The 24,230-nt window shown below is 44.5% G+C and overlaps 2 protein-coding genes across 3 annotated transcripts; one reads left to right on the top strand and one right to left on the bottom strand.

The window, feature by feature from the left end:
- The first annotated feature begins 4,762 nt into the window (after window positions 1-4,762).
- Window positions 4,763-11,454, top strand: LOC143832190 (uncharacterized). Of its 2 annotated transcripts, none has more exons than XR_013229129.1 (5): window positions 4,763-5,298; window positions 6,900-7,244; window positions 8,564-8,771; window positions 9,388-9,490; window positions 10,913-11,454. XR_013229129.1 is itself a non-coding variant. In XM_077326190.1 (5 exons), exons 1-5 carry the CDS (start codon window positions 5,083-5,085, stop codon window positions 11,359-11,361), a joined length of 1,155 nt encoding a protein of 384 aa, XP_077182305.1. In that variant the 5' UTR covers window positions 4,763-5,082; the 3' UTR covers window positions 11,362-11,454. The 2 variants fall into 2 exon arrangements, 1 of the variants encoding a protein (XP_077182305.1); XM_077326190.1 differs by having other exon boundaries at window positions 4,763-5,132.
- Window positions 11,455-11,679: 225 nt separating this feature from the next.
- On the bottom strand, window positions 11,680-23,862 carry B4GALT7 (beta-1,4-galactosyltransferase 7). Its single transcript, XM_077326191.1, has 6 exons — window positions 23,724-23,862; window positions 21,604-21,954; window positions 15,070-15,295; window positions 14,722-14,805; window positions 14,439-14,543; window positions 11,680-12,622 (listed from the first exon to the last, which is right to left on the bottom strand). The coding sequence occupies exons 1-6, from the start codon at window positions 23,768-23,770 to the stop codon at window positions 12,467-12,469; spliced, it is 969 nt and encodes a 322-aa protein (XP_077182306.1). The 5' UTR covers window positions 23,771-23,862; the 3' UTR covers window positions 11,680-12,466.
- Between the last annotated feature and the right edge of the window lie 368 nt (window positions 23,863-24,230).

Below are 24,230 nucleotides of genomic sequence, written 5' to 3' on the forward strand. Positions count from 1 at the left end.
GGAACTGTCCATAGAGTTTTCATGGCAAAGATACTGGAGTGGTTTGCCATTTCCTTCTCCAGTGGATCACCTTTTGTCAGAGCTCTCCGCTATGACCTGTCCGTCTTGGGTGGCCCTGCACGGTATAGCTCATAGCTTCACTGAACTACGCAAGCCCCCTTGCCATAACAAGGCAGCGATCCTTGAAGGGGGCCACTAAGCAGCACTATATACCAATTATTACAGTTCTGTATAACAGAGTCTTATTCAAGAAATAGAGGAGTGGAGGATTAAGAGCAATATTATAACAAGGGGGGAGGAGAAAGAAGTCTATTTTTGTGGGATTTGGTTTTTAACATAAGAAAATAGTTGGCTAAACTGTTCATAGTTTTCAGGCACATTAGAATTGCTCTTGCCAGGTTTGCCATGTGCCTCCAAGAAGCCTAATTTTTCAAATGATCTATCCCTTGGTAGACGTACATCCAACCTGGCTCTCCAAGCCATTTCCCCGCCCTCCCATTTAATTATGCTAATGAGATCTGACACAGTAAAATGCTTCTGAGTCAGCCTTGCTCCCTTCTAGCTGCATTCTGGTTTTTGCTACTTTCCATCCCTTCCCCAGCTGTCATGAAGCTGGGATTGGGGGCGTGTTGTCAGGGAGTCTCTTGGCTGGGTGTAATGGCTACACCTGGGAGCGATGCCAACAGCACCACAGTTTGGTTCAAAACAGGAACCCGGGCAAAGCACCTTCTGGCTAAGTAATTACAAGCTGTGCTCCTAACACATGTTCTGTACTGGATGTGTTCTCTTCCAGCTACACACACTTCAAGCCTGTCCTGAACCTTACTTCAAGACTATCCTTGGTGTATATTCTCGAAACATCTTTCCTTACATTGAACTATAAGCCTGACCCCCTAATGTGCTAGATCTTTTTTCTCTTGGACTTCCACCATGCAAGGTCACTCTTCAAATACTAGCCAACAGATGGCTTTCTAACTCTCATACATACACCCATTCAGTAATGTCTCTCTTAGCAATAGAATTTATTTTATATTTATTTATTGGATTTTTCTCCCAAGACTATCTGGAGACTTGTGGTGGGTTACACAAAAGACAGAATTAAACCCCAATAAAATAAATCACAATCCCCAATTCTAAAACCCATAACCCCCCCTAAAACCCATAAAATGGCAGCATAATCCCCAAGCCTCCCCCAATTTACAGTCACACCACCACAGGTACAGGATTGCAGAGTGTAATAGTGCTGGCTGGAGGAGTGTCCCCAGTTTATATATGTTGCCCACCAATAGCATATATCAACCCTTCCCTATATAGAAACCTTCCCAAATGTATATTCAGCATTACTTCCTCTAAGCTATCATCAATCTTCTCACGTGTTCAATAAATTAGCATATCCATGGATACATAGCTCAAATGGTCCACTCATATATTTTAGTCAAGCTTTCTGACAGTCCCAATAACTGTCCAGTTTTCATTAGTAGATGCTAGCTCTTCCTCCCAGATCATTATTGTATAGTTTTATAGAGCTGCCTGTTCAGTGTGTTTGGAAAGCTGCTTTTCATGGCATAGACCAGGCTTTATCAACCTTTTTACCATTGAGAAATCCCTAAAACATTTTTCAGGCTTTGAGAAACCTTAGAAGTGGTGTGATCATGCAGAATATGGTTGGGAAGCATAGCTGTGTATATACATACTCAGGACCCTTCCCATCCCCTCTAGGCCTATCAGTGGCCATTTTGGAAGGTGGTTTTTATTTTGACATGTCCATATATGTTCATATCACCTAATAAATGTTTAACAAATTATATGCATAGAAACATAGAATCATAGAATAATAGAGTTAGAAGAGACCTCAATGGGTCATCTAGTCCAACCCCCTGCACTATGCAGGACACTCACATCCCAATCGCTCATCTACTGTAACCTGCCACCCCTTTAACCTTCACAGAATCAGCCTCTCCGTCAGATGGCTTTCTAGCCTCTGTTTAAAAATTTCCAAAGAAACACTAGCCAAGCTTGGACCCAGCATATCTCAAAAGCCCCTTCCTTCTCCAGTGCTGTTCAAATATGAAACTAGCATATTTATGTGGACTGCAGATCCTTAAAGAATAGATTATAATAAATCCATGATATGACTACATAACATAATAAATTAAGACTGACTCCGTTGTGGGAAATATTGTTTCAGAGTCAGATTTAGTAGTTGGAGTGAGACTGGAGAGGGCATTTAATGGGGGACCACAAAGTGGCTGTTTTATTATAAAGGAACTTCGAAACAGGCTGGAAAGGGAAACTGCTGAGCTGCAAGTTATTACAACACTCAAAGCAATGGAAGCCCCAGGACTCAACAGGGATATTTGTTTCTTATCTCACTACATATACGAACCTCATCCAGCGAACCTCATTTGCTTTCTCAACAATCTCCCAGAAGAGCAATACATACTCTCAATTTTATTTTATTTCTTATTTGGGATAATAGAATTGAATAGTGGATTGTAATGCAACATAATGAATGGTAGAATGTGATGTACTTTAGAATGGGAGATTGAAATTTAATTCTCAGGTCTGAGGACAGAATGCCACATGGCTGTCACTTCTGAGGATGCTTCCATGCTTGGTTGGAGATTAACGGAACATGGTGTTAGGTTCCCTAATTACTTTAATATTCCACAACTGGGAAAACACCTGTACATTAATCTTGAATCTTGATATTTTTATTTCCTTTATGTTCCCCTAGAGGTGAACCCAAATGAATGATGACCTGATCCACTTAGCTTGTTATTTCTGTAAGATCCTTGTATCTGGCAAGCATCTTTATTATGTTGTGGACTAATCTACAATCCACTCTCAGACTATATATGTGGTCTTGTAACTCCCATTTCATTGACTGACAAAGTGCACATGAAATCTTAACCCCTGAATAAAAGTCAGTTAGTCTTAAAGATAACATTACTAATGTTAGCAATGGTTACAATGTCTAATGTTTCAGAGATTATAGCAGACATAAGGATGAATCTTTCAGGGAGTCAATACAGATTCAATTAGCATGCATTTTAGTGTAATAATTTCAATTTTTAGGAATAACACAGAAAACACTACTGTTATTACACTCCCACAAAACAACTTAGATATTTGTTTGTTTCCTTTCCAGAAACCTATTTCTTTAGCTCCTATACCTGAAACTGGGGGAAAAAAGATAATACAAGAACTCCTATACACAAAGGACACTTCTGTGATTTCTTGTGAATGTTGCCTTCCAAATTTTAAACCTTAGTTCAAAGTACTACTGCTCTGTAACTTTATAGATGGATTATGACAGGAGCTTTCTCAACCTGCTGGCTTCTAGAAGTCTTCAAAAACCCAGAGCCTCAAAACCCCAGAGTACCAAGTGATTTTTCTTCCAGCCACTGTTATTGGTAAGCGTGCTCTCCCCCAGAGTAAGCATGGCTCATTCTTCTGTAATGCTTCATTCGCATTGCAGTGAGTTCCATTTCTGGCACCCTACCTGAATAACACGTGTGTAAATGCACCCCTAACTAACCAGCTAAAGGCTTTGATTGTGTGGAGCACAACAAATTGTGCCAAGTTCTTAAAGAGATGGGAATACCAGAGCATCTTATCTGTCTCTTGAGAAACCTATATGCAGGTCAAGAAGCAACAGTGAGAACCGGGCAGGGAATCACTGATTGGTTCAAAATTGAGAAAGGAGTTTGGCAAGGCTGTATACTGTCACCTTGCCTATTTAACTTGTATGCAGAGCACATCATGAGAAAAGTGGGGTAGGAATCACAAATTGGGATCAAGATTGCAGGGAGAAATATCACCAACCTCAGATATGCAGATGATACCACTCTAATGGCAGAAAGTGAAGAGGAACTAAAGAGTCTGTTAATGCGGGTGAAGGAGGAGAGTGCAAAAGTTGGCTTGAAATTCAACATCAAGAAAACTAAGATCATGGCATCCGGCCCTCTCAATTCCTGGCAAATAGATGGGGAAGAAACAGATTTTATTTTCCTGGGCTCCACGATCACTGCAGATGGGGACTGCAGCAAAGAAATTAAAAGACGCTTGCTCCTGGGGAGGAAAACTATGGCAAATCTAGACAGCATCCAAAAAAGCAGAGACATCACCCTGCCAACAAAAGTGTGTTTAGTCAAGCCTATGGTATTCCCAGTTGCAATGTATGGCTGTGAAAGTTGGACGATAAGGAAGGCCGAGCGTCAAAGAATTGAGGCTTTTGAACTCTGGTGCTGGAGAAAATTCTTGAGAGTCCCTTGGACTGCAAGGCGAACAAACCGGTCAGTCCTAGAGGAGATCAGCCCTGACTGCTCCTTAGAAGGCCAGATCCTGAAGATGAAACTCAAATACTTTGGCCACCTCATGAGAAGGAAGGACTCCCTGGAGAAGAGCCTAATGCTGGGAGCAATGGAGGGCAAAAGAAGGGGACGACAGAGAATGAGGTGGCTGGATGGAGTCACTGAAGCAGTGGGTGCAAACTTAAATGGACTCCGGGGAATGGTAGAGGACAGGAAGGCCTGGAGCATCATTGTCATGGGGTCGCGATGGGTCGGACACGACTTCGCACATAACAACAACAAAAAACTAACCACCAGACTTCTTTCGTTTGGTTAGCAATAGGTCTGGGACTGCAAGAATCTGAAGGAAAAAGTAGGGGAAACAAATGTCCTCAAAGTTCTCGAATGAGTGGGAGATAGTGCTGTGCTCTCCGTTCCGACGTTCTAATCCACTCGTGGAGGTCGTGGTCACAAACCGTGCGTCGGCTCTTCAGGGAACTTTGAATGCGTCATCGGTTCTGAATGGCAGAACCGAAACAGGGCTTATTTGCGATGTACACAGCCTGACACCAAAATCAACTTCCAGTGCCTTCCCTTTGAAATCGCTTCCCAGATTCCAAAGCCATCCTCGCCAGCGATCAACGCAGGCTTCTGCAGGAGGAGGAGTTAAGCATAACCCCGCCCCTTTCAGGACCCGCGAGACCCGTTCTACGCCCGAGATAGGAACTTTACGCCGCGTGCGCTCCGTTGCTAAGGGACAAGACCCTGTTGTGTTAGAGCGGCCTACATGGAGCTCAACGGAAATGAGGGACCCCTAAGACTCTTCCCTATGACTGGGTAAAGAATCGCCCCGTCTTGTGGCGCAGCTTACCGGGGCCTCAGTGCACTCCCTCTACCTCAAATAACTCTGCTATTCGTTCTTAACATTTCCATCCCAGCCTTCTTCCAAAGAACTCTGCGTCTCCCACAGTCTTACCAAAATCCAGGAAATATCTTTTCATTGGTATCTTTTCAAAATAATACAAAATATTGTGAACGTTTATATGATCCCTTCATCAGATGTTGCAAAAATTAAGATGTTACGGAGGAAAAGGGTTGGAGGAGAAGGGAGGGAAGAAGACTGTCCAGCCCTGATATTCACAGCTGAGCAGGAATGTGAGCGTGGCTCTTGCTCTCCTACACTTCAGCCCAGAGCTGCCAACCTCCAGATGGGGTTTGGGGTTCTTTAGGAATTGTAACTGATCTGCATACTATAGATATTGCTTTCCCTGAATAAAATTGCTGCTTTGGAAGATGGACATTGTAACCTCACTGAGATCCCTTCCCTCCCCAAACCCTGTTGTCCCCAGGGTCAGCCTCCAAATCTCCCAAGAATTTCCCAACCCAAGGATAGCACTCTGCCAGCCAGAGCTGGGTTTATGTACAAACTAAATAAAATTCAGACTAGGACCTCAATTTGACTTTAAAATAATTTTACAGCAGACCTAAACAGAATTACTCGTTTGAAATGAATGGGCTTAAAGTAACTCTATATAGTATATAGGATTGCACTTAATTTTTTTTTTTTTTTGGACTGGTAACATTATAGGGCCTCTGTACACAGGCTAGGCCTCACCGCTAGGCCTCAACCAGTTCCCATGGGCCCTCCCTGTGAGCCTCCCACCTATGGCACCCATTACAATTCCACCCAATCCACTGGGCTATCAGTATGCGTTAATGTTCTCCATATTTTTCTCATGTTCCATGTTGCTTGTTGTTATAACTTTATTATTGTTAGACTAAGTTATCAATATTGTTTATGTTTTAAGTGAACTGCCCTGAGCCTTTGGGGAGGGCGGTATATAAATATAAATAAAATTAATAAATGTCTTCACCCAGTCCTTCAGTCACCCTTTCTACTGCTCCTTTTTGATTTCTCAAGGGAGATTTTCACATCACTTTTGTATCTCATGTGCTGTGTGGTTCATCTTAAGTCTCAATAAGAAAGATGGACTACAGGATATAAATAAAAATAGCACTTTTGTACCACAATCTTTTTTTACTCATATAGGCTACCTGAGTTTTTCAAAGCATGACTGGGAGAAGAAATGAGGGTATTGTGGGCTTACTATTTGACCACGCTTTGTGACATCTATTCCAGGCCTTATATATAGCCAATGATGATTATAGATTACCTGATAAACTTAGCTCATTATTTCTACAAGACTCTTGATAAACATCTTCATTATGCTGTGTACTAATCCATGACCCACTCTCTACTTATATATGTAGTCCTGTAACTCCCATTTCATTGTCTGACAAAAGTGTGCTATGCACACAAAGCATAAACCTTAAGTAAAAATTAGTTGGTCTTCAATGGGACTTAAACTTTGTTCTTTTTCAGTATCTGTTCTGCCACTAAGAGTTCTTAATCCTGCCTGCCAATTTATGTTTTTATGCCACTCCTGAAGCTACAGTTGCTAAAACTGCCAAGAACTGGTTGTGTCTTAGCCAGTTCTTTGCTCTCCGTTTCATCCACAGAATATTGCTGGCCCCTGCGTTAGCATATATCATATGCTACATTAGATACACCACACAAATTAGTAATAATATTTCTCTCCCCAGAGAGGTGGAAGATAGAGAAAATGAGCAGGAGTGGCATCCTACTCACCTGCGTGTGACTGTCCTGCGGGCCTCCTCCCTGCGCTCAAAGGGAACTGCTAGCAACACCTATGTTGTGATCCAGCTACAAAAGCAAAAGTTCAGGACCTCTATTGCATCCCACAGCCAAAGTCCCGAGTGGCATGAGGAATGTTTACTGCAGCTGCCCAGTGTGCTGGATGACTCAGAAGAACACAGCCTCATCCTTACTGTCATGCACCAGTCTTTGCATCATTTCAACCAGTTCCTGGGGAGAATCTCTTTGCCCCTGTCCCAACTCTTCCAGGACAAAACAAAGAGAAAAAATAAGTGAGCATTGTCAGCTTGCCCGCACCACCCCCATTGTGTTAGAGTTCACCTATCCAAGCTGCAGGGTGGCATCAAGTATGGGATATGGGAGAATGCAGCATAAGGGGATAACTTTGTTACCCTGGCCTTAGTAAAAAGGATAAGACCACATATAGGCAGCAAAAACAAGGCAAACGTTATTAGTAACTGTATCCTATAGCCTAGCGGTCCCCAACCTTCTTGTAGTTGGGGACCACCTCCGAGGGTGGGAGAGAGCCGGTGGCCCGGCTGCCGCCGCTGCACATAAATGTACACGCGCACTAACCGTGCATATGCATTTTCGCCACTAGGTGGCGCTAACGCACATGCGCAGAGCTGCCGTACGTGCGCGTTTTCGCCAGCAGGGGGCGCAAACACGCATGTGCGGCAGCTCCACGTGTGCCCGTTTGCGTCGCTGGCGTGCCGGCGGCCGTGCCTGCCTCTTTCCCTCCCTCTCGCTGCAAGGGGGGAGGGCAGGCGCAGCTGCTAGTGGCCCGGTACCATGGCCTTCGCGGCCCGGTACCGAGCCGCAGACCGGGGGTTGAGGACCCCGTATAGCCAAGGTAGCATACATTCTCATGGTAAAAAAATAATACATACATATTAAGATGGTGTCAGAATGCACCTGCACTTACTTTGCAGAATTCTGGAATTTGTGTCAGGGATTGGATACCAATAAGCATTGGAAAGAAAAGTATCAGACTAGAAGTCATGGGGAAGTATTCTCTGTTCCTAGAAGTATTCTCTGACTGCTAGATTGCTCTTTTAATTTAATGGGAATATATTTAGCATAATTTAATACTAGACATTAATGCAAAAGTGTTAGTATATACCTAAGTGCAGAATCTAGCCAGCTCTATTGACAGCAAAACAGCATCCCCAACACATTTACCAATTTCATTGAAGGACAGATAGCTGTTGTAGTGAATAGATATCCTAGCACCATGCTGTTTCTTAAAGTGGTTGCTGGACAACCAAGTAAGTAGATGGTCATCTGTAGGATCTAGCCAAGGGATGGCAAGAACTTTTATTGTATATCTTCCCCTACCCATGACTACAGGAATGGTCAAATTATTTTCGACATTCAGCTGCATCCTACAGATCAGCTAGCAATATTGTTACATTCACACTAGTCTGTTACCAGCTGATAAATCAACATCAGCTTTCTACCAGAGCATATGGTATCAGAGGCCAAAGCTTGATCCACTATGGTGTCACCTAAGGGTCAAGAAACATATAATGCAGAGATAGCTGGCAGGAGTTGACTACATGTTGCTAGGACCATTATTTTATGTCTGCAGGTGGTTTGTGCTGCAGTCGCGCCATGGGAAGAAAGAGAAGATGAGAGGTCAGTTACAGCTCGACATCCAGTTCCTGCAGATCTCACCAAGCAGAGAGACATCACTCAGCTCTTCTGGGGCCTGGTCTTTCTTCACCAGATTCTGTGGCAGCAGAAAGGGCAGAAAGTACAAGGCATACAAAGAAACTCAGTCCTGCTCATCCAGCATGGTACGTGGGGCCGGGCAAACACATTGCCAAGCCTTTAATTCTCTCTTGGAAGGGCTGCAGCCAGGAGAACCCAAAAGCACAGGCTGTGTTCCATAAGTGCCATATGAATTTATGTTGCATTATCTACATGAATAAAACTTAATGATAGACCAACATAGGTTAGAACAGACATTCAGCTTATAAACAGTTCTTTTCTACTTCCTGTCCCATATTCCAGACTGAAAAAGCATTCCTGGTATCACATTTGATTAGTTCAAAATGTGTTCAAAATACCTGGACAATGCAGTGCCAAGCTTCCCTTCCTGCTAGAACAAAAAATACTACTCAAGAAAGAATACTACAGATCAGTTTCCAAGAAAGCACCCCTCCCGCATGTAAATGAAACACGAGTTTGCTCCCCTTCTCACTTAGTTCGGGAATACAGTTCTCAAATGAGGGAAAGGAAGTAATGCTGGGGAAAGAACCAACTAGACCACATACGTCATAGGATGTCTGGCTACATAGTGCAGTGCCTAGCTGGGGCAGCAGACAGGGATTCTAATTAAATATAGGTATTTGAACAGCAGCATGTTTATCTCTTTGGCTCCTGTACTACCCTTGTGCTTTTCTTTCACAGGGAAACAATGAGGATTCCTCTGCTTCCAGCATGAACACGGAGCTAGAGACCTCAGCAGCAAAGTCGGGACCCAAGTTGGGGAGCTCCTTGCCCATGGTAGCAGGTGACTAAGACACGGAGCTGCCTCCCTAGACAATTACAGCTCTTCCCAAAGACCTATTGACAACAATGAGTTGAAAAACCCCTTCCTGTGACTGATTTCTCCACACACATCCTTAAGGTTTCATCCTTATGGCAGAGCAGGAACAGCAGCTATAAGTCAGCACCACATACCTTTGGGACATGGAGCAGAAGCAGGCTTGAGGCAGAACTACTGTTCTTCATTACACGAGGAAGCATAGCTAGGCTGACTAGGCTTATAAGATAGCTGCTCTGGGCCAAGAGTGGAAATGGAGTCGTCATACCCATTGGTTCATTTCACATGTCCTCCTTCCGCATGCAAACAGGCAGCAGGCACCCGAGTTCAGTAACTGCTTAATTAGCTTGCATACAACCCAAGAAAGAACCAGATGACTGAAGATGAAGATTTTTCAAGCTTGAAGCCAGCCTCCTGCATTGGCTCCTGCCAGCCCCTGCCTGCTATCACAGAGCTTCCTCCTAGCTGAACAGTGAGGTCAGAAAGGTCACACTACCAGAGGGCTATGGTCTGCAGCTGGGAAGGGCTGGGAAAAAGTATTGTTCTTCTTCTTTGCATTATTGTCTTGTTCAAGTCTGAACCTACTTTTTTGTAGCTCTATACAAATTAGGAAGTCTCATCAGTACAGTCCTGTGCCTGCACCATGCCTTGTTGTTTCTCAAACACTCTACTTGACTGGCCTTTTTATTCACAGGTTAAGTATAATCCCTATATCGAACATCCAAGAGCTAGCTCCCATGCAGACAGGAAATCCACACAATGGGGTCAGCAAACCTGTAGGAATGCCCCAAGAGATGAGCCTTTGGGGATAGTGGGGAGAAAGGAAGTCAAAGCTGATGCAAGGTGGGGGGAGAATGATTTTCTTCTCCTCTGCAAGTCCTTACAGGTCCCCCTCCCCATCATTATGCCAAAAATAATTCGCAAGGTTTTTTTTTTTAAGGGACCTTAGATTTGGCAATTGGTAACATAAAGAGTAACCTACCTAACTGTAGTATTTGAGTAGCTGAAAAAAAAATATTTGAATAGTGAATGGACTGGCAAGGAAAGATTAGGCTAAGAATGGGAATCAGTAAAGCAGACCCAGAGACCTAGAAACCAGGAAAGAGAAACAAGACATAACATTGGAAACCACGTTGAAAACTAACTTTGAATGCATGGTTTCTCTGTTCTCTAATAACCTTGGGTTTGGTTTCCACATTCTACACTGTGTAGCAGAGCAGGTAACCCAAGGATATCTATGCCTTAAGAAAATCTTTTTTTTTCATGTGGTTTACAGTGCAATGGCTGCTAGGACAATCCTCCCCCATGGTGTGGAGTTTTAAGTGGAAACTGCTGGATGGGTAGCTAGGAAGTTAAAACTATATCCCTTATGACTTTACTCTCTTACAGCAACCATTACTGGGAGAAAACCAACATCTACAACAGAGCTGCAGAAGCTCACATCGTATGACTACAAAGAGCTTGCATCTGAAGCTGTGAATTTAACAGCCCATTCACCTTACATAAGTCAGTCAGAGCATCCAAGTACCCTGGAACAGTTTGGTAGCATCTTTCCCCAGCCTCCCAAGAAAAAATCTAAACCTCTGAAAGAAGAGAGGAGTCCAGAGGCAGCTGGTATTGCTATGGAGCCCTGGCAATCATCTCTTCCTCCTCTGCATGCTGCAGGATCCAGTAAAACCCCACCACGGGCACAGACTCTCCACCTCTCTGCAGTGAGCCTCCATCAGACCAGCAACTCCCACAATGCCAGCTCTGCCACCAGCCGCTTCCGCAGATGCCAGCTACGACTACACAGAAGCTTTCACTCCTGTCTTAGATGTTTTGGCTTTGGTTCCTGATATTGGGGTTTCAATTCTGACTCAAAACTCTCTTGCTGAAAAAGACTCATTGAAATAGGCAGCTATGTACAAATGGATCATATTCAAACAATAGCTCTTTGTGTGTGTGTGTGTGTGTGTGTGTGTGTGTGTAACTGGTTTCTTTGGTGTTAAAGAGCATCTGGTGAGATCAAGGGTTAATCATGGATCAGAAAAGATGTTTAAGTTAGAACTTTAGATTCTAGAATCAGAAAGCTACTGTTAAAAAAAGAAAACCAAGAGAATATGACACTTCATGTGACAATGCCTGTCTGCATAAACACACATATATTCCATCTGTTATCCTTTCAATGATCACTTGCTTTAATGCCCTTTTGCAGTAAGCCAACAACCTTGACATAATCACAGAGCCCGAATCCAAGTTCCTGTGCCACAATAGGATTCAGTAAGGTGGAAGGCATTTTATGTTCTTGGAGCCAGAGTGCAAGGTGGCTCTGCAGGGGTGTACGGAAGTTTCACAGCAGGGACCTAAGCAGTTTTGGCACACCACAGAAGGGGAGTTTTGCAGCAGAAACCTATGTGAATTTTGGCACACAAGAGAAGGAACCTTCCAGCAAGCTAATCAGATACAGATTATCATAAGAGTTGTCTCCCTTAGGTATCAGCCTGAGCAAAATGGTGTCCAAAACAAACTTTAAGCCTTTGTCCCCCAGCCTGCCAGGAATGGAAGCCCTGGTTCGCAGAGGCAGGATGATTCAGTCACAGTCCTGCTGCTTAGTCTTCAGTTTACTAAAGTGTAGGTAAAAAAATGAATTCTTCCAGCAAACACTACTATCTTCAGGTAAGCTGAGGCAGCATCCTTCTGAATGGCAGGCTGCACAGCGACTCAGCTGATTTATGCTCTCCAATAACTTTGCATTCATGGTTGCGTTACAGCATCTACACAGGAGAGGCAATGCCCTGCATATACCTGTCACCTGATGTGATTCCTCAGCCTTCTTTTGAACCATCTGATCCACAGGCTGTTAGTTCCTGCAGGGGATCTGTCTTCAGTAGGTCCAGCTGCAATCCTGGCCACCAGCTACTGCTGCACTAACTCAGTCGGGCAGTCTGTGCTGTGAGCACCTCAGCCAAAGGCGCACCAGGGTGTCTCACTGGGGTCACAGTCAAGCAAGATATTGAGGACTGTGCAGGGAGCTCCTGCTACACTCAACATAGTACGTGATTCCACTCTGTACTGCAGGTTAGTCAGGCCTCCAGTACGATCCACCTTGAACTGCTCCTAATGGAAACAAAAGTGCCATTATTATTCACAAAACTCTAGAGCAGGTGAAAGGACACCAATATGAAAAAGCTAAATGGAAAGGCTAAGAAAAATGCCAGGAAGAGAGGGGGGTGTCATAAAGAGCAGAAGCACAGGTTCAGGGCATAGCTATGGCAAAGGAGAGGAAGTCTACACTTATCCTAATCAAAGGCCCTGGAATTCTGCATTTAAAAATCCGTCATTTTGCCATGTTAGAAAGTGGAACGAGATGTGCAAATCAAGTCTCCATAAATTCACTTAGGATGGTTTGCACAAATCAAATGATTTGGGTTTGGGTTTTTACAGGACTTTTAGCAGACGTAGAATCGCTTTGATGTTTACGTTGAAGAAATAAGAGGGAAGAAATTGCACTTGGAGCTGTTGCACTGAATTAACATGCTCTGGCTATTAAAACCCCTTCTCAGACTTTCTCTATTTTCAGGGGGGAAATTGCTATAATTATTGAATAGTAGCTTCAATAAGGCACAGAGTCGCTCATGGAGTGAAACATCAGCTATTATATCATACCAACTGAACTGAGAAACTTAGCCCACCACCTGAACTTATATAAAGTCCCAAGTTCATACCAGAGCCTGTGACTGGCCCCTTGCAAGATCCCTGGTTTGAACTTATTGGACTCTTCAAAGGATCCCAGTGGCAGGATGGATTCTGCATGCTTAGCCAGTAGCATTAAATGTCCCCGCTGTTTGAATCCTGGATCTCACTCTGTGGGTCCACTTCGCAGCATACACGACAATAATTTTTATTTTTTTCCATAACCAGGAGAATAGAAAATGAGGGAAGAGGAAGCAGAGATTCTTAGGTTTATTGTAAAAAGAAACCCCTTCTGTGTCCTATTCAGCCTGCCTGGACAATTCCAGCACCTGGAATCCAGGCAATGATTCCATTATGATTAGTGTTAACAGTCCCAATCAGCATTTCCCCCTTCAAATCAATCTCCTCTCTGGTAACAATAGAATGTAGTGCAGGGCAATATGAAAATCAAACAAATAAATACTAAACTCTTATTTCTAAGCAAAACAAAAGCAATGATCTTAGAATGTAATTCTGCCAGGTTGACTCTGTAGAAGAATCTGATTCCGTACCAGGCAGCTTCATGTGGTGACCCTCATGAGGGCAGAAAAGCAGGATATAAATTTTATCAAAATAAATGGTGCTGAAGCAGCTACAAACACTGGCTAACAGATATGGAAAAAGTAAACATTTAGGATTTTTTGGAAGCTTTTTATTCTCTCATGTGCCAACATTATTTACTTTGAGAACACACTTAACTATATTAAGTTCCACTAAAGATTCCCAGAGTCTGCATAAACTCCGCAGTTAGAGTTATGAGTTTGCATGAGTGTACTTCCTATACACGCAGTGCATTTAATTTTTTTGTAAATTCTAAAGGAGAGATAGCTAGCACATAGAGGATACTGGGAAGAAATTAGGCACAGGGACAAGAACTGGAAATGACACTACTGGCAAAACATAAATTATTTGGTTTCTTATCATTCCTTATCTAACTTGGTTTCTTACCTGTAGTCATGAAGTTACTGCTCAATATTGTCAAGATTTTGCAGAAACAATCTGGATCTACATTAGAAGCACTGTTCTATAATTTTCAGAGCACATCTCGTATGCCCTCGTATGCTTGTGAAACACAGAACTGAGCAAAAGAACTGCTAACTAAACAAACAGTTAATCTTCAGGCAACAGTGCAAGGCATGCAACAGTATTCCACAAACTTCACATGTGCAGTTCACTGATGGGCCAGAAGAGACATGCCCACCTGCTTCTGGGAAGCAATGCGCTTCTGATCTCTTTTGCGCCAAGCTGGGTCATGCAGGTGTTGGAAAGTCTTATATCCACTTGTTATTCCCGAGGGCCGGTAAAGCTGAAATAAAATAATAGAGTCCGTGGGGACCATTTGTCTGAAGATGTTTCATGCAGAAATCTCACTACAGCGTGGTAGGCCCGTCTAAATAATATTAATTGAAGGGAAGAGGTCAGTAGGTTTGGGGAGCCCTGATGATCAAGTGCTGTCCCACCTCTAGTGAGAGGCATGCACTTACTTGAAGTCCAGCCCCTTTGATGCGACGGTAAAACTCATCATCCTCTCGGCCCCAGCCCCAGAAGCGGTTGGACATTCCATTGCACTGCAACAACAGTGAGGCTGCTGTTAACCACTCACTTCAACAAGCATGATGTCATCTTAACTAAGGCACAGCCAGCATAATTATGCCAAGATTCTTCGAGATGTGGGTTGTGCTCTTTGTGATCGAAGACAGAGCATCAGACCTAAGCAAGCAGGCTGACTCTCCCCAATGTTGCTCCCCCTCCCCGAGATAAATAACAGACACTTCCCAAGGAAAACTTCCAGGAGCCGTCCCTCCAAGTAAAGGAAACAATATGAGCCTCACCATTCGGTAATGCTGCTTGGTGAGCAGCAAGATGCCACCCACATAGGTGCTATAGTGGTAGAGAGGGTGGAGCTCAGGTGATGCCACATGGAAAGGACCAGTGGCTGGGAAGCTGTAGTCCAATTCCTCATTGAGAGGCAGCAAGTCCACATCATGCATGGCAATGTAGTCTGTGTCATTGCCACTCTCCAGGAAGCCCACGTTGATCAGAGATGCTCTGTTAAACCTGCCCAAGAAACCAGGGTAAGCAGATTATCCCTAAACCCCTGGACTGTCTTCCAGGTACAAAATTCTACCCAGTTATTATTATGTATCAAAAGTATTCCTACACATACAGCAAAAGTCTAGAACTCCACGCTAATCCTCAGTTTCCATAATTAGATCAAATTATGCAACTCTGCAAAAATCACTGTTTGCACTTAAATATTTTGTTTAATGTGCCCCCTTAATCCTCCCATTTAAGCCTTTTAGACAACCCCCCCCCCCCCCGGACTGGCATGGCACTGAGTCATGAGGGGAAGGATGTTAACCGGCAGTTATTTTCACAGGGTGACCCCCCCCAACTCTGTTATCAGAATGATTGATAATTCTAACTAAAAATCCTGAAATGCTTTAGCCTCTTGATACAGGAAAAGGCCTTCAAGCACTTAGGAAGATTACAAATTTAAAGCTACCCTTTCCTGTACTGCTTCCAGCATTCAAGGTTTAGGTTGGTGCTTGTTTTTTTGAGATGGGGGGGAAGGATGGAAAGATGATGGAGGGGTGGGCTGGCATGTCCACTGAAGAACTGCAGAAGACTCCAGAAAGAATCAAGTGTCCACAGAAGTTAACTGTGTCTATATTTAAGCAACAGCCTAAAGCTTCCACCTCTGCACCAGTCTCCTGAACTATTTCTCCACAAACTCTATAATCTGGGGAAATAGAAGGCTAATAGCATGGGATTATATGCACATGACATTCTATTATAGCGGTGGCAAAGCCACAGTGCCTTAGGGGGGAAAAAGCTGCATGATCTTGAAACTCAATTATCCCCCAAGCAGAGTTAATTGCTGAATTTAGCTCTATGTCATGCATATGGTATACACGATAGATGGAAGGGGGTGGTATTTAGAAGAAAAGGTTACTCAAAAGCAACATCTTAAAAAAAAACACAATTTGTTCCTCAGATTTTGCATTTTATTAACTGACATATAGTTATGTTAACATCATCCACAGTGGCTGAGCACTTAATAAAATCACCTCTATAGGACTATCCAACCCCCTAAATTCCCTGACTTGCAGACAGTTTATAAGCAGAACTGAGGGTTTGCTTACTCAGGCTATATGAACATCAGCAAAACTTTTAAAAGATCTGCTGCTAGCGATTACACAAGAAGGGTGCACTGTGCACAGGATGTGCTGCAACCAACCACTATTTGAGCTCTGCTTCCTGAGTTTGTCCCGCAAATGTTTCTCCCCCACCCCCCTCTTTCAAACATTTTGCATGATAAGCATGTACATTTGATCTTTCTTGTCTATTTGAAACAGGCAGGACATTTTTTAAAATCCCTAGAACTGTCAGAATCCATATTCAAGGATCCATGTACAATAGCACAAATTCAGATCAATATGTTACGAAAGAACAACAAATGCTGTATTTGGAGTACTGAAAGAGGCAAAGTCAAAACAGAAACCTTATGGAAGGAACTGGAAGCAAGTGAGAAAAGGGAATGAGGAACAAAACTGGAAAAGTGATGGTGGGCACCCAATCTTCGGAGAAGCAGAAAAATGTCAGATAGGCCCTTTGCCTTCTGAGATGTATGAGAATCACACAGCAGCATTCTTTGTATCCTGTACCTTTATGCTCTTTGCAGGTTACTCCCACACAGGGGTTTTGCCCAGGTTTGGGTTCCATGGGTGTTTTGGCAGCATGCCATTCCCAATCATCCACCTTCCATGTTTTCGCCAACTTTGTTGAAATTTTGCCAAACCTGGTTTGGTATAAGTTTTTTTGAAAAGCTTTTTATTTTATTTCTTTAAATTTGTAATCTTCCCATTCTGTTCTCAGGGCAGTGGACATTTATGTTTATTATATTTATATATACTGTCCTTCCCTGAGGCTCGTGTCACAAGCAAGTTATGTTTTAATGACTTTATGAATGTATATTTTTGCAGGTTTTACACTCATTGGCACCATTTTCTTTCATTCATCCTCCTGTGGACCCCTCCATACACACACGCCAAGGGCTTGGGGGCTTTTTATTCAATTAGCAATTGAGAAATTCAATATTGTATTCAATACTGACTTCTTCCTAAATCGCTGAATGTTCCTTTTTCTCGTGTATTTCAATTATTGTTATACTAGTAATCAAGCCCGCTGTAATAAAAATACAGCGGGCGCTAGGCAAAGGACACGCTGCTGCCAGTGGCTCCCACCGCGGCTTAGTTACTAGTTTTAATACATCCCGCGGCGCCATGGGCGCCGCGGACTAAATAAAGCCGTAAGGGCTTAGTGGGAGGAGTTAGGGCGGGCTCTGTCCGGGATGAGGAAGGGTGCCGATTGGCCCCTTCCTCCGGACAGACCATCCTCTGGGCCATCGGCCGGGAGAATTCCTGCCCTGCCGACAAGGGAGCAACTGCGAGCCGCAGTTGCTCCCTTGCCGGCGGCCTGAGGCTCCACGCGACTGCCGGGGGCTCCCTTGGCCGGTGGCTGTGTTAAGACTAGAAACTAAGCCCGCTGTAGTGCGAATACAACGGGCGCTAGGAAGGCATCGCGGGGCTGGACCTGAGGCCTGGTGTAGTGGTCCGGGCGGTCACGGCCTACCTGGCACCGTGGGGCGGGCGGCTCCGGTGTCAGCAGCTGCGCAGCGGCACGGCGAGGTTGTGGGTGCGTCCGGGTGGGGTGGCTGGTCGCGGCAGCCTGTTGCGGGGGCGGGTCTGCAGCTCCATGAGGTTGCGGCGGGAGCCACTGGCAGCAGCATGTACCGGGGTGCGAGGCGTTGCGGGTGTGGCCGGATCGACCAAGGGACTGTTGCTGGTGGCGAGGCGGGTGATTGCTTGGCGCGGCGGCAAGTGGCGGTGCTGAGACGAGCGCATTCGTGAGGCCCTCCTGGGCGTGGGGACAGGCAGCGATCAGCGGTGGCGAGGTAATGGCGCCGGTGGCTGGCGGCATGGGCCCGAAGTGGGAGGGGGGCAGATTGGGAGGCGTTCCGCGGCTCCAGTGGTCAGGGCGGTGGGAGAAGGCGGCCAGCGATGTCAGCTCCCCCCCAATGGGTAGGGTCCCCGGGGTGGGAAAGGAGCAGGGACGCCGCGTCTTTGATGTGGCATCCCTGCTCCTTTCCAAAGATGGAGGAGTGGGGGTGCCGGAGGACTTACAGAGTCCCCAGCCGGCCAAGAGAGGGCCGGCCAAGCTGCCAATGGAGAGCCGCGTCTCCCCTTTGGCGGCTTGGCCGTGGATGGACACTTGGAGGGCCCAATCAGGAGCTGCTTTGCGACAAAAAAGATTATTTTGTCTAAAATTCTGTGGTATGTAGACTTCCTTGAATAAATGGATGAATGAAATAACAATCTAGCTACTAGTTACCCTGAATTCCAGCTTTCATTTTTAAAAAATGTCCAGCCCTTTTTGTTATGCCATTTCCTTCCTACCTCTACAACAAAAAGGGCTAGAGACTTATTTTAAAAAAATGAAAGTTGGGAATTCAGGAGACCTAGTGGATTGATGGTGATGATGAGTCTCTGGCAGTATGTCTACTGATGATGATGTTATATGTTCAGTTGTGTCCGACCCTTGGTGATTCTATAGGAAAGACTTTGCCACACGTCTCTGTCAATGACCACCTCTTTCAGTTGGTCCATGGTCTTCCCTGTATTGGCTTTGATCATGTCGAGCCAGCAGATCCTTTGGTGACCACGTTTCCTTTTGCTGCTGACCATGCCGAGCATTAATGATTTCTACAACGAATTTGATTGCATGATGTGTCCAAAGTAAGTTAGGTTTATCTTGCCTTCTAATGACATTGGTTTGCTCCTCTCTCAAACTATCTTGTTGGTAACTCTGGCTGTCCATGGCATTCACAGCATTCATCTCCAACACCATAATTCAAAAGCATCTATTTTCCTCCTGCCTTCTTTCTTCAAGGTCCAGCTTTCACATCCATAGGTTGTTATGGGGAAGGCAATGGCATTGACTAGCTGGCACTTTGTGTTAAGGCTGACATCTGTATCTTTTGTATTTGGTTCATGCTTAACATTGCGTTCTGGCCCAGTGTTATTTGGCATTTGATTTCATGGCTGCATCCACCACTTCGAGTGAACATAGAGCCAAGAAAGATGAAATCATCAATACATTCAATGTTATTGTCAGTTGTGACTTTGTTGCTACTGCCCATAGTTGTCATGATCTTGGTCTTTTTGATATTTAGGTATAGTACCATCTTTTCACTTTCTTCTTTTAGTCTCTTTATCAGGGTCTTCAGATCATGCTCCGATTCAGCAAGGAGTGTTGTATCATCTGCATAGCAGAGATTATTGATGTTACAACCTTCAATTTTGACTCCCATCGTAGATTTTTCCAGATTAAGCTTCCGCATAATTACCTCTGCATAAAGGTTAAAAAGAAAGGGTGACAAGATACACCCTTGTCCCACTCCTCAGCTGACCTTGAACCAATCAGTGTCTCCATATATTGTTCGTACTGTGACCTCCTGGTTGGTGTACAATGAACTGACAAGGTGAGTTAAGTGAGACGACCCTCCCAATTCATGTAAGGCATCCCATAGCTTCTAAAGTCAAACTAGAATAATCAATAAAGCATAGATAGATGGCCTTCTAATATTGTCAACTGCAGGTCTTAAAAAACAAAGCACAAAAAGCCCTCTGGTGGCAAGAAGGGAAATGGCAATTGTAAGGGCTGAGACAAGAAGACTGCATGGAAAATTTCTGCATTCCCAGTGAAACAGAAAGCTACACAGAGAATCACCACTATGTGGAAGCAGATCAAGTGAAACTCTGCAGCATGTTTATTGGAGCTGATTTCTAAATAATTTTAGCTCAAATTAAACACCAGGTCTGCAAGCCACCCCAGGTAGAACTGTATGGAACACTGTATAAACTAAAGAGCCAGGATTCCAGTCCAGCAGCACCTTAAGAGACCAATAACATTTTCAAGGTATAAGCTCATCAGAAAAGGGAGCTTTGACTTTCAAAAATGTATCCCCCAAAATCTAGTTTGTCTCTAAGGTACTACTTGATGAGAATCTGGCTTTTCTGCTGCAGACCAGTATGGCTACCCTCCTGAAACGTTAAAAATACAGATTAAAAGAACTACAGAATTGTTAGCCCCAACACAATAAATTGCCCCAACAGGATATCATTCCAGAAACTAATGCTTTTGAACGACAACTTCAACCTTGTTCTTCATATGTTTTCTTAAGGCTTAAAAAGAAAAAGAAGCTACCCCAAGAATGTTATATTTACATTATTTATTGTTCACTGTCCCCCTTGAAGTCCTATGCATTCCTCACCATGGTAAGGGGGGTTAACTGCGGAGCTCACAGCCTGCAGTCCAAATGCAGAGGAAAGGGGAAGGAACTGGCAAACCACCCCATTTTTCTTGCCAAGAAAATTCTATGGGAAGCATGCCAACTATGGTATGGAGTGGTTCTCACTTGGGCCTCAACATGGATTACCATTTTAAGCAATCTAACATGACTAGGAATTGCAGATATATTTGAAATAAAGCTGAACTAAGTATTCACCATGACATGTTGAATAATTCAAAATATGGTGTTATGTTATTAGAAGCACAGTACATTTTCTAGGGCCAATCTGTCACTTTTGTAGCAGTATTTCCTTTATAAAAATGGCCTCCAGACCAATTCTGTTTTACACAGGTTTTGAAATGCCAGGAATATGAGAATCTCCCTGATCCTATCAGGCAGACAGTTCCATAGGGTGGGGGCCCCTACAGAGAAGACACATGTACTTGCTCATCAGTTGAATGGCATCTGCAGGCCCTGCTAAGATGAGAGAAACTGTTGCAGCAGAACATAGATGGAGAGGCAAATATGAGCATCCAAGGCTGCGAAGGACTTAGTATGTGATAGCCAATAGCTTGTATTGAGCCAATAGAGCGACTGCAGAATGAAGGTCATGTCCACCTAGCTCCAGATAATAACCATGCTGCAGCATTCTGCACTATCTGAAGTCTCAGAGTTGATTGCAAGGGACAATCTATGTAGCATGCATTTCAGTCTTAATGTTACCATAACATGGATGGAGGTAGCCTGATCAGCTGAATCAATGTAGGAGTAAGCAAATTAAGTTGGGGGGATTTCTTTTTAGCTGCATTAATGTGCTTCTCCTGCAGTAATGCTGGGTCTTGTCTAACACAGGTCAGCTGAATCCCATCAAAAGTGGGGAGCACAATATCATTTAAAGACTTACACAAAGTTGCTCTGAAAAAGGAACATAACAATTCTAGGATAAAGAACAGGTTAGAACATGGGAGAAATCATACATACAGTGGTCATGTTCACCCATACCTCACAGTACCTGTAATGATCCACCTGGTTAAGTATGAAGATATTATGGAGTATTTTCTTCCTGCTGAGGAAGCGATGCATGTGGGGTACAAAGGCTAGTAGCTCTTCAAAGCGCTCACGAAAGGGCACCAACACGGCCAGCCGGTGGGGCCCCCATGAAGGGTCATCAGGAAGCTGAGGTAGAGCCTCAGGCAGGCAGGGTTTCCCAGGTACTGTGGCCTGAACTCCTCGATTTCTGGCCATGTCTCCTGAGCAACTGAGCTGGAGCCACAACAGGGAGAGAAAACCCAGCAAAAGTACAATGAAGAAGAGTTGAAAGAGGGAGCATTTCCAAGGCAGGATGCCCAACAGCTGGCAGGACCTAAAACAGAATCACAACAAAGCAACACAGTAGAGTGAGACTGGATGAACTTTTCTGAAACAGTACAAAAGGAGACAAACTGCTATAAGAGTCCTCAGAATAAGTATAGCCGACCCATCCAAAGCAGTTGATGTTCAGGCCTCTAGTTTTGTCTACTCTTTGGCATCAAGAACTTCACCAAGGTTATTACAGTAACGTGCAAATAACTAACCAGAACTGAATGGATGTGGAAAAATACCAATAATATTTGTATTTATTTACTTATTTACTTATTTACTTCTTGGATTTATATATTGCCATTCCTGACTGGGCTCACGGCGGTTTACAGAGATAAAAGAATAAAATACAATAAAACCCCGTAAATTCCCCTTAATAGTAAATATTATTAATACCAAGGCAGCAGGCAAAAACCACTGTCTATTTCCCTCGTTCAGTCGGGGGACAAGCATCCTGCTGTTCTCCTAGTGGGAGTGAGGCACCAGATCAGTCAGATGGACACAGGGAGCCCTAGATCGAATGTCAGAACCCCACCCTGGCCTCAACCATATGCCTGGCGGACGAGCCCCGTCTTACAGACCCTTGTATATATGCATTGGCAGATTCCATTGTGGTAAACCTTACAAACCCTAACTGTAGTTCACTGTTATTCCCTAACTGTGGACGTCAGGCAGCGGTTCAGCTGTCAAATGAGTTTAAGCCTGAAGTAAGGTGGTTTGAACTAGGAACATCACAGTTTACACTCTTAACCACTGCTACTCCTTCATGTTCATTGGAAATGTGTTCCTTATGCCAGGTATGTGTAGTATAAAATGTAGGGATCCATGTGTACCTCTAAATTATATTCCCTGATCTGAAAACTCCTCCTCCTAATCCAACACGTATGTCAAGTGGTTAGGGCTACTCAGAACAAAGGAATCAAACCAGGCTTGCAAGATTAGAAGCCACCACTCTTAACCACTATGCCATGCAGGCTCTCTATTTATTAGATTTATATACTGTCCTCCCAATTTGGCTTTGTATAATGTTTCACGCTTCACATTCCTTGATTAAGTAGCTTATGTCAGCTCCCACTCTGGTCCTCCTCACCCACTCTGAATGGAATGATTTCTCTTTAACCCTTTCTTCGTTGTAACCTTTCCCCACCTCCCGCCCCTTTTGTTGCTGAATTCAGAAGAGGGGGAAAGACTCGGAGAGATAACCCCACCTCTATTGCTATCTCTTTAGCCCAAAGCCAGTGAAATGTAAATGCTAATGGAGAAGCTCGGGGAAAAGAAAGGTTCTAGCACTTTTCCACTCCAGTTTTTCTGTTCCCACTCATCTGCACAGAAACTGTCCCCAAGCTTTCTGTCTCCCCGTTGACAACCTCCGGCACTGGCCTTTCCCTCTCCGCCTGTCGTGCAATGTTTCGAGTCCTCCTGCAAGGATAAACAGCAGTAATTTGACTGCGCGGAAGGAAGCGAAAGGATGCGCTCGTGAGAGACGGCGACTGGTGATAAACTTGGTCCTGGGGATCCACGCGTGTTTGCCTTGCCAGGGCACCTCTATCACTGGGTCGCCACTCTAATGTGCGGCGGAGCGAAGGAGGGAGCGGAGAGGCAGACAGACTTTCAGCTTTAGCATTTAAAGCAAACTATGCCGAGCCGTGCTGGAGACGGACCCATTAGCTCTTCGCTTTGCACGAGGATCTCCCGGCTCCTTCCCTCCCACCCCCCTTCTCGACCGCACGTAGTTTTTCCTTTCTCTTATCGCCTCGCCGACCATATATTTACCCGCTGCCCGCTCGACGATACATAGACTTGCGTCTGGAGAGGAACATCCTGCCGCCTCCCCAGCGGGTCTCCCCGCCCAGCAGGGACACGCTGGCTTGGACACCCAGCCCGCCGATTACTGTGCTCCGCCAGAAACGCTTCCCTCATTGGCTGTTCCGTCTCATTCTCGTTCCTAGGCGAGCACGCTAGCTCTTCCATAGCAGACAGAGGCGTCTGAAAGGGAGGGCTGCAATCCACGGAAGTTTCGGTTGTAATAAGTTTTTCCTCTTCAATGCTACCAGCCTGCTTATTCTCATTAAGGTAAAGGTATCCCCTGTGCAAGCACCGGGTCATGTCTGACCCTTGGGGTGACGCCCTCCAGCATTTTCATGGCAGACTCAATACTGGGTGGTTTGCCAGTGCCTTCCCCAGTCATGACCGTTTACCCCCCAGCAGCAAGCTGGGTACTCATTTTACCGACCTCGGAAGGATGGAAGGCCGAGTCAACCTTGAGCCAGCTGCTGGGAT

This window comes from Paroedura picta, chromosome 3, assembly GCF_049243985.1.
Source record: "Paroedura picta isolate Pp20150507F chromosome 3, Ppicta_v3.0, whole genome shotgun sequence".
Classification (NCBI taxonomy): Eukaryota; Metazoa; Chordata; class Lepidosauria; order Squamata; family Gekkonidae; genus Paroedura; species Paroedura picta.

Coding starts and splice junctions, on each gene's coding strand:
- LOC143832190 (XM_077326190.1), top strand. CDS start 5,083: ATGGAGCTCAACGGAAATGAGGGACCCCTAAGACTCTTCCCTATGACT. Junction 8,772..9,387: donor AGTCCTGCTCATCCAGCATG/GTACGTGGGGCC, acceptor TTTCTTTCACAG/GGAAACAATGAGGATTCCTC. Junction 9,491..10,912: donor CTCCTTGCCCATGGTAGCAG/GTGACTAAGACA, acceptor ACTCTCTTACAG/CAACCATTACTGGGAGAAAA.
- B4GALT7 (XM_077326191.1), bottom strand. CDS start 23,770: ATGTTCCTCTCCAGACGCAAGTCTATGTATCGTCGAGCGGGCAGCGG. Junction 21,955..23,723: donor TATCGTCGAGCGGGCAGCGG/GTAAATATATGG, acceptor ATTCTGTTTTAG/GTCCTGCCAGCTGTTGGGCA. Junction 15,296..21,603: donor AACCAGGTGGATCATTACAG/GTACTGTGAGGT, acceptor TTTCTTGGGCAG/GTTTAACAGAGCATCTCTGA.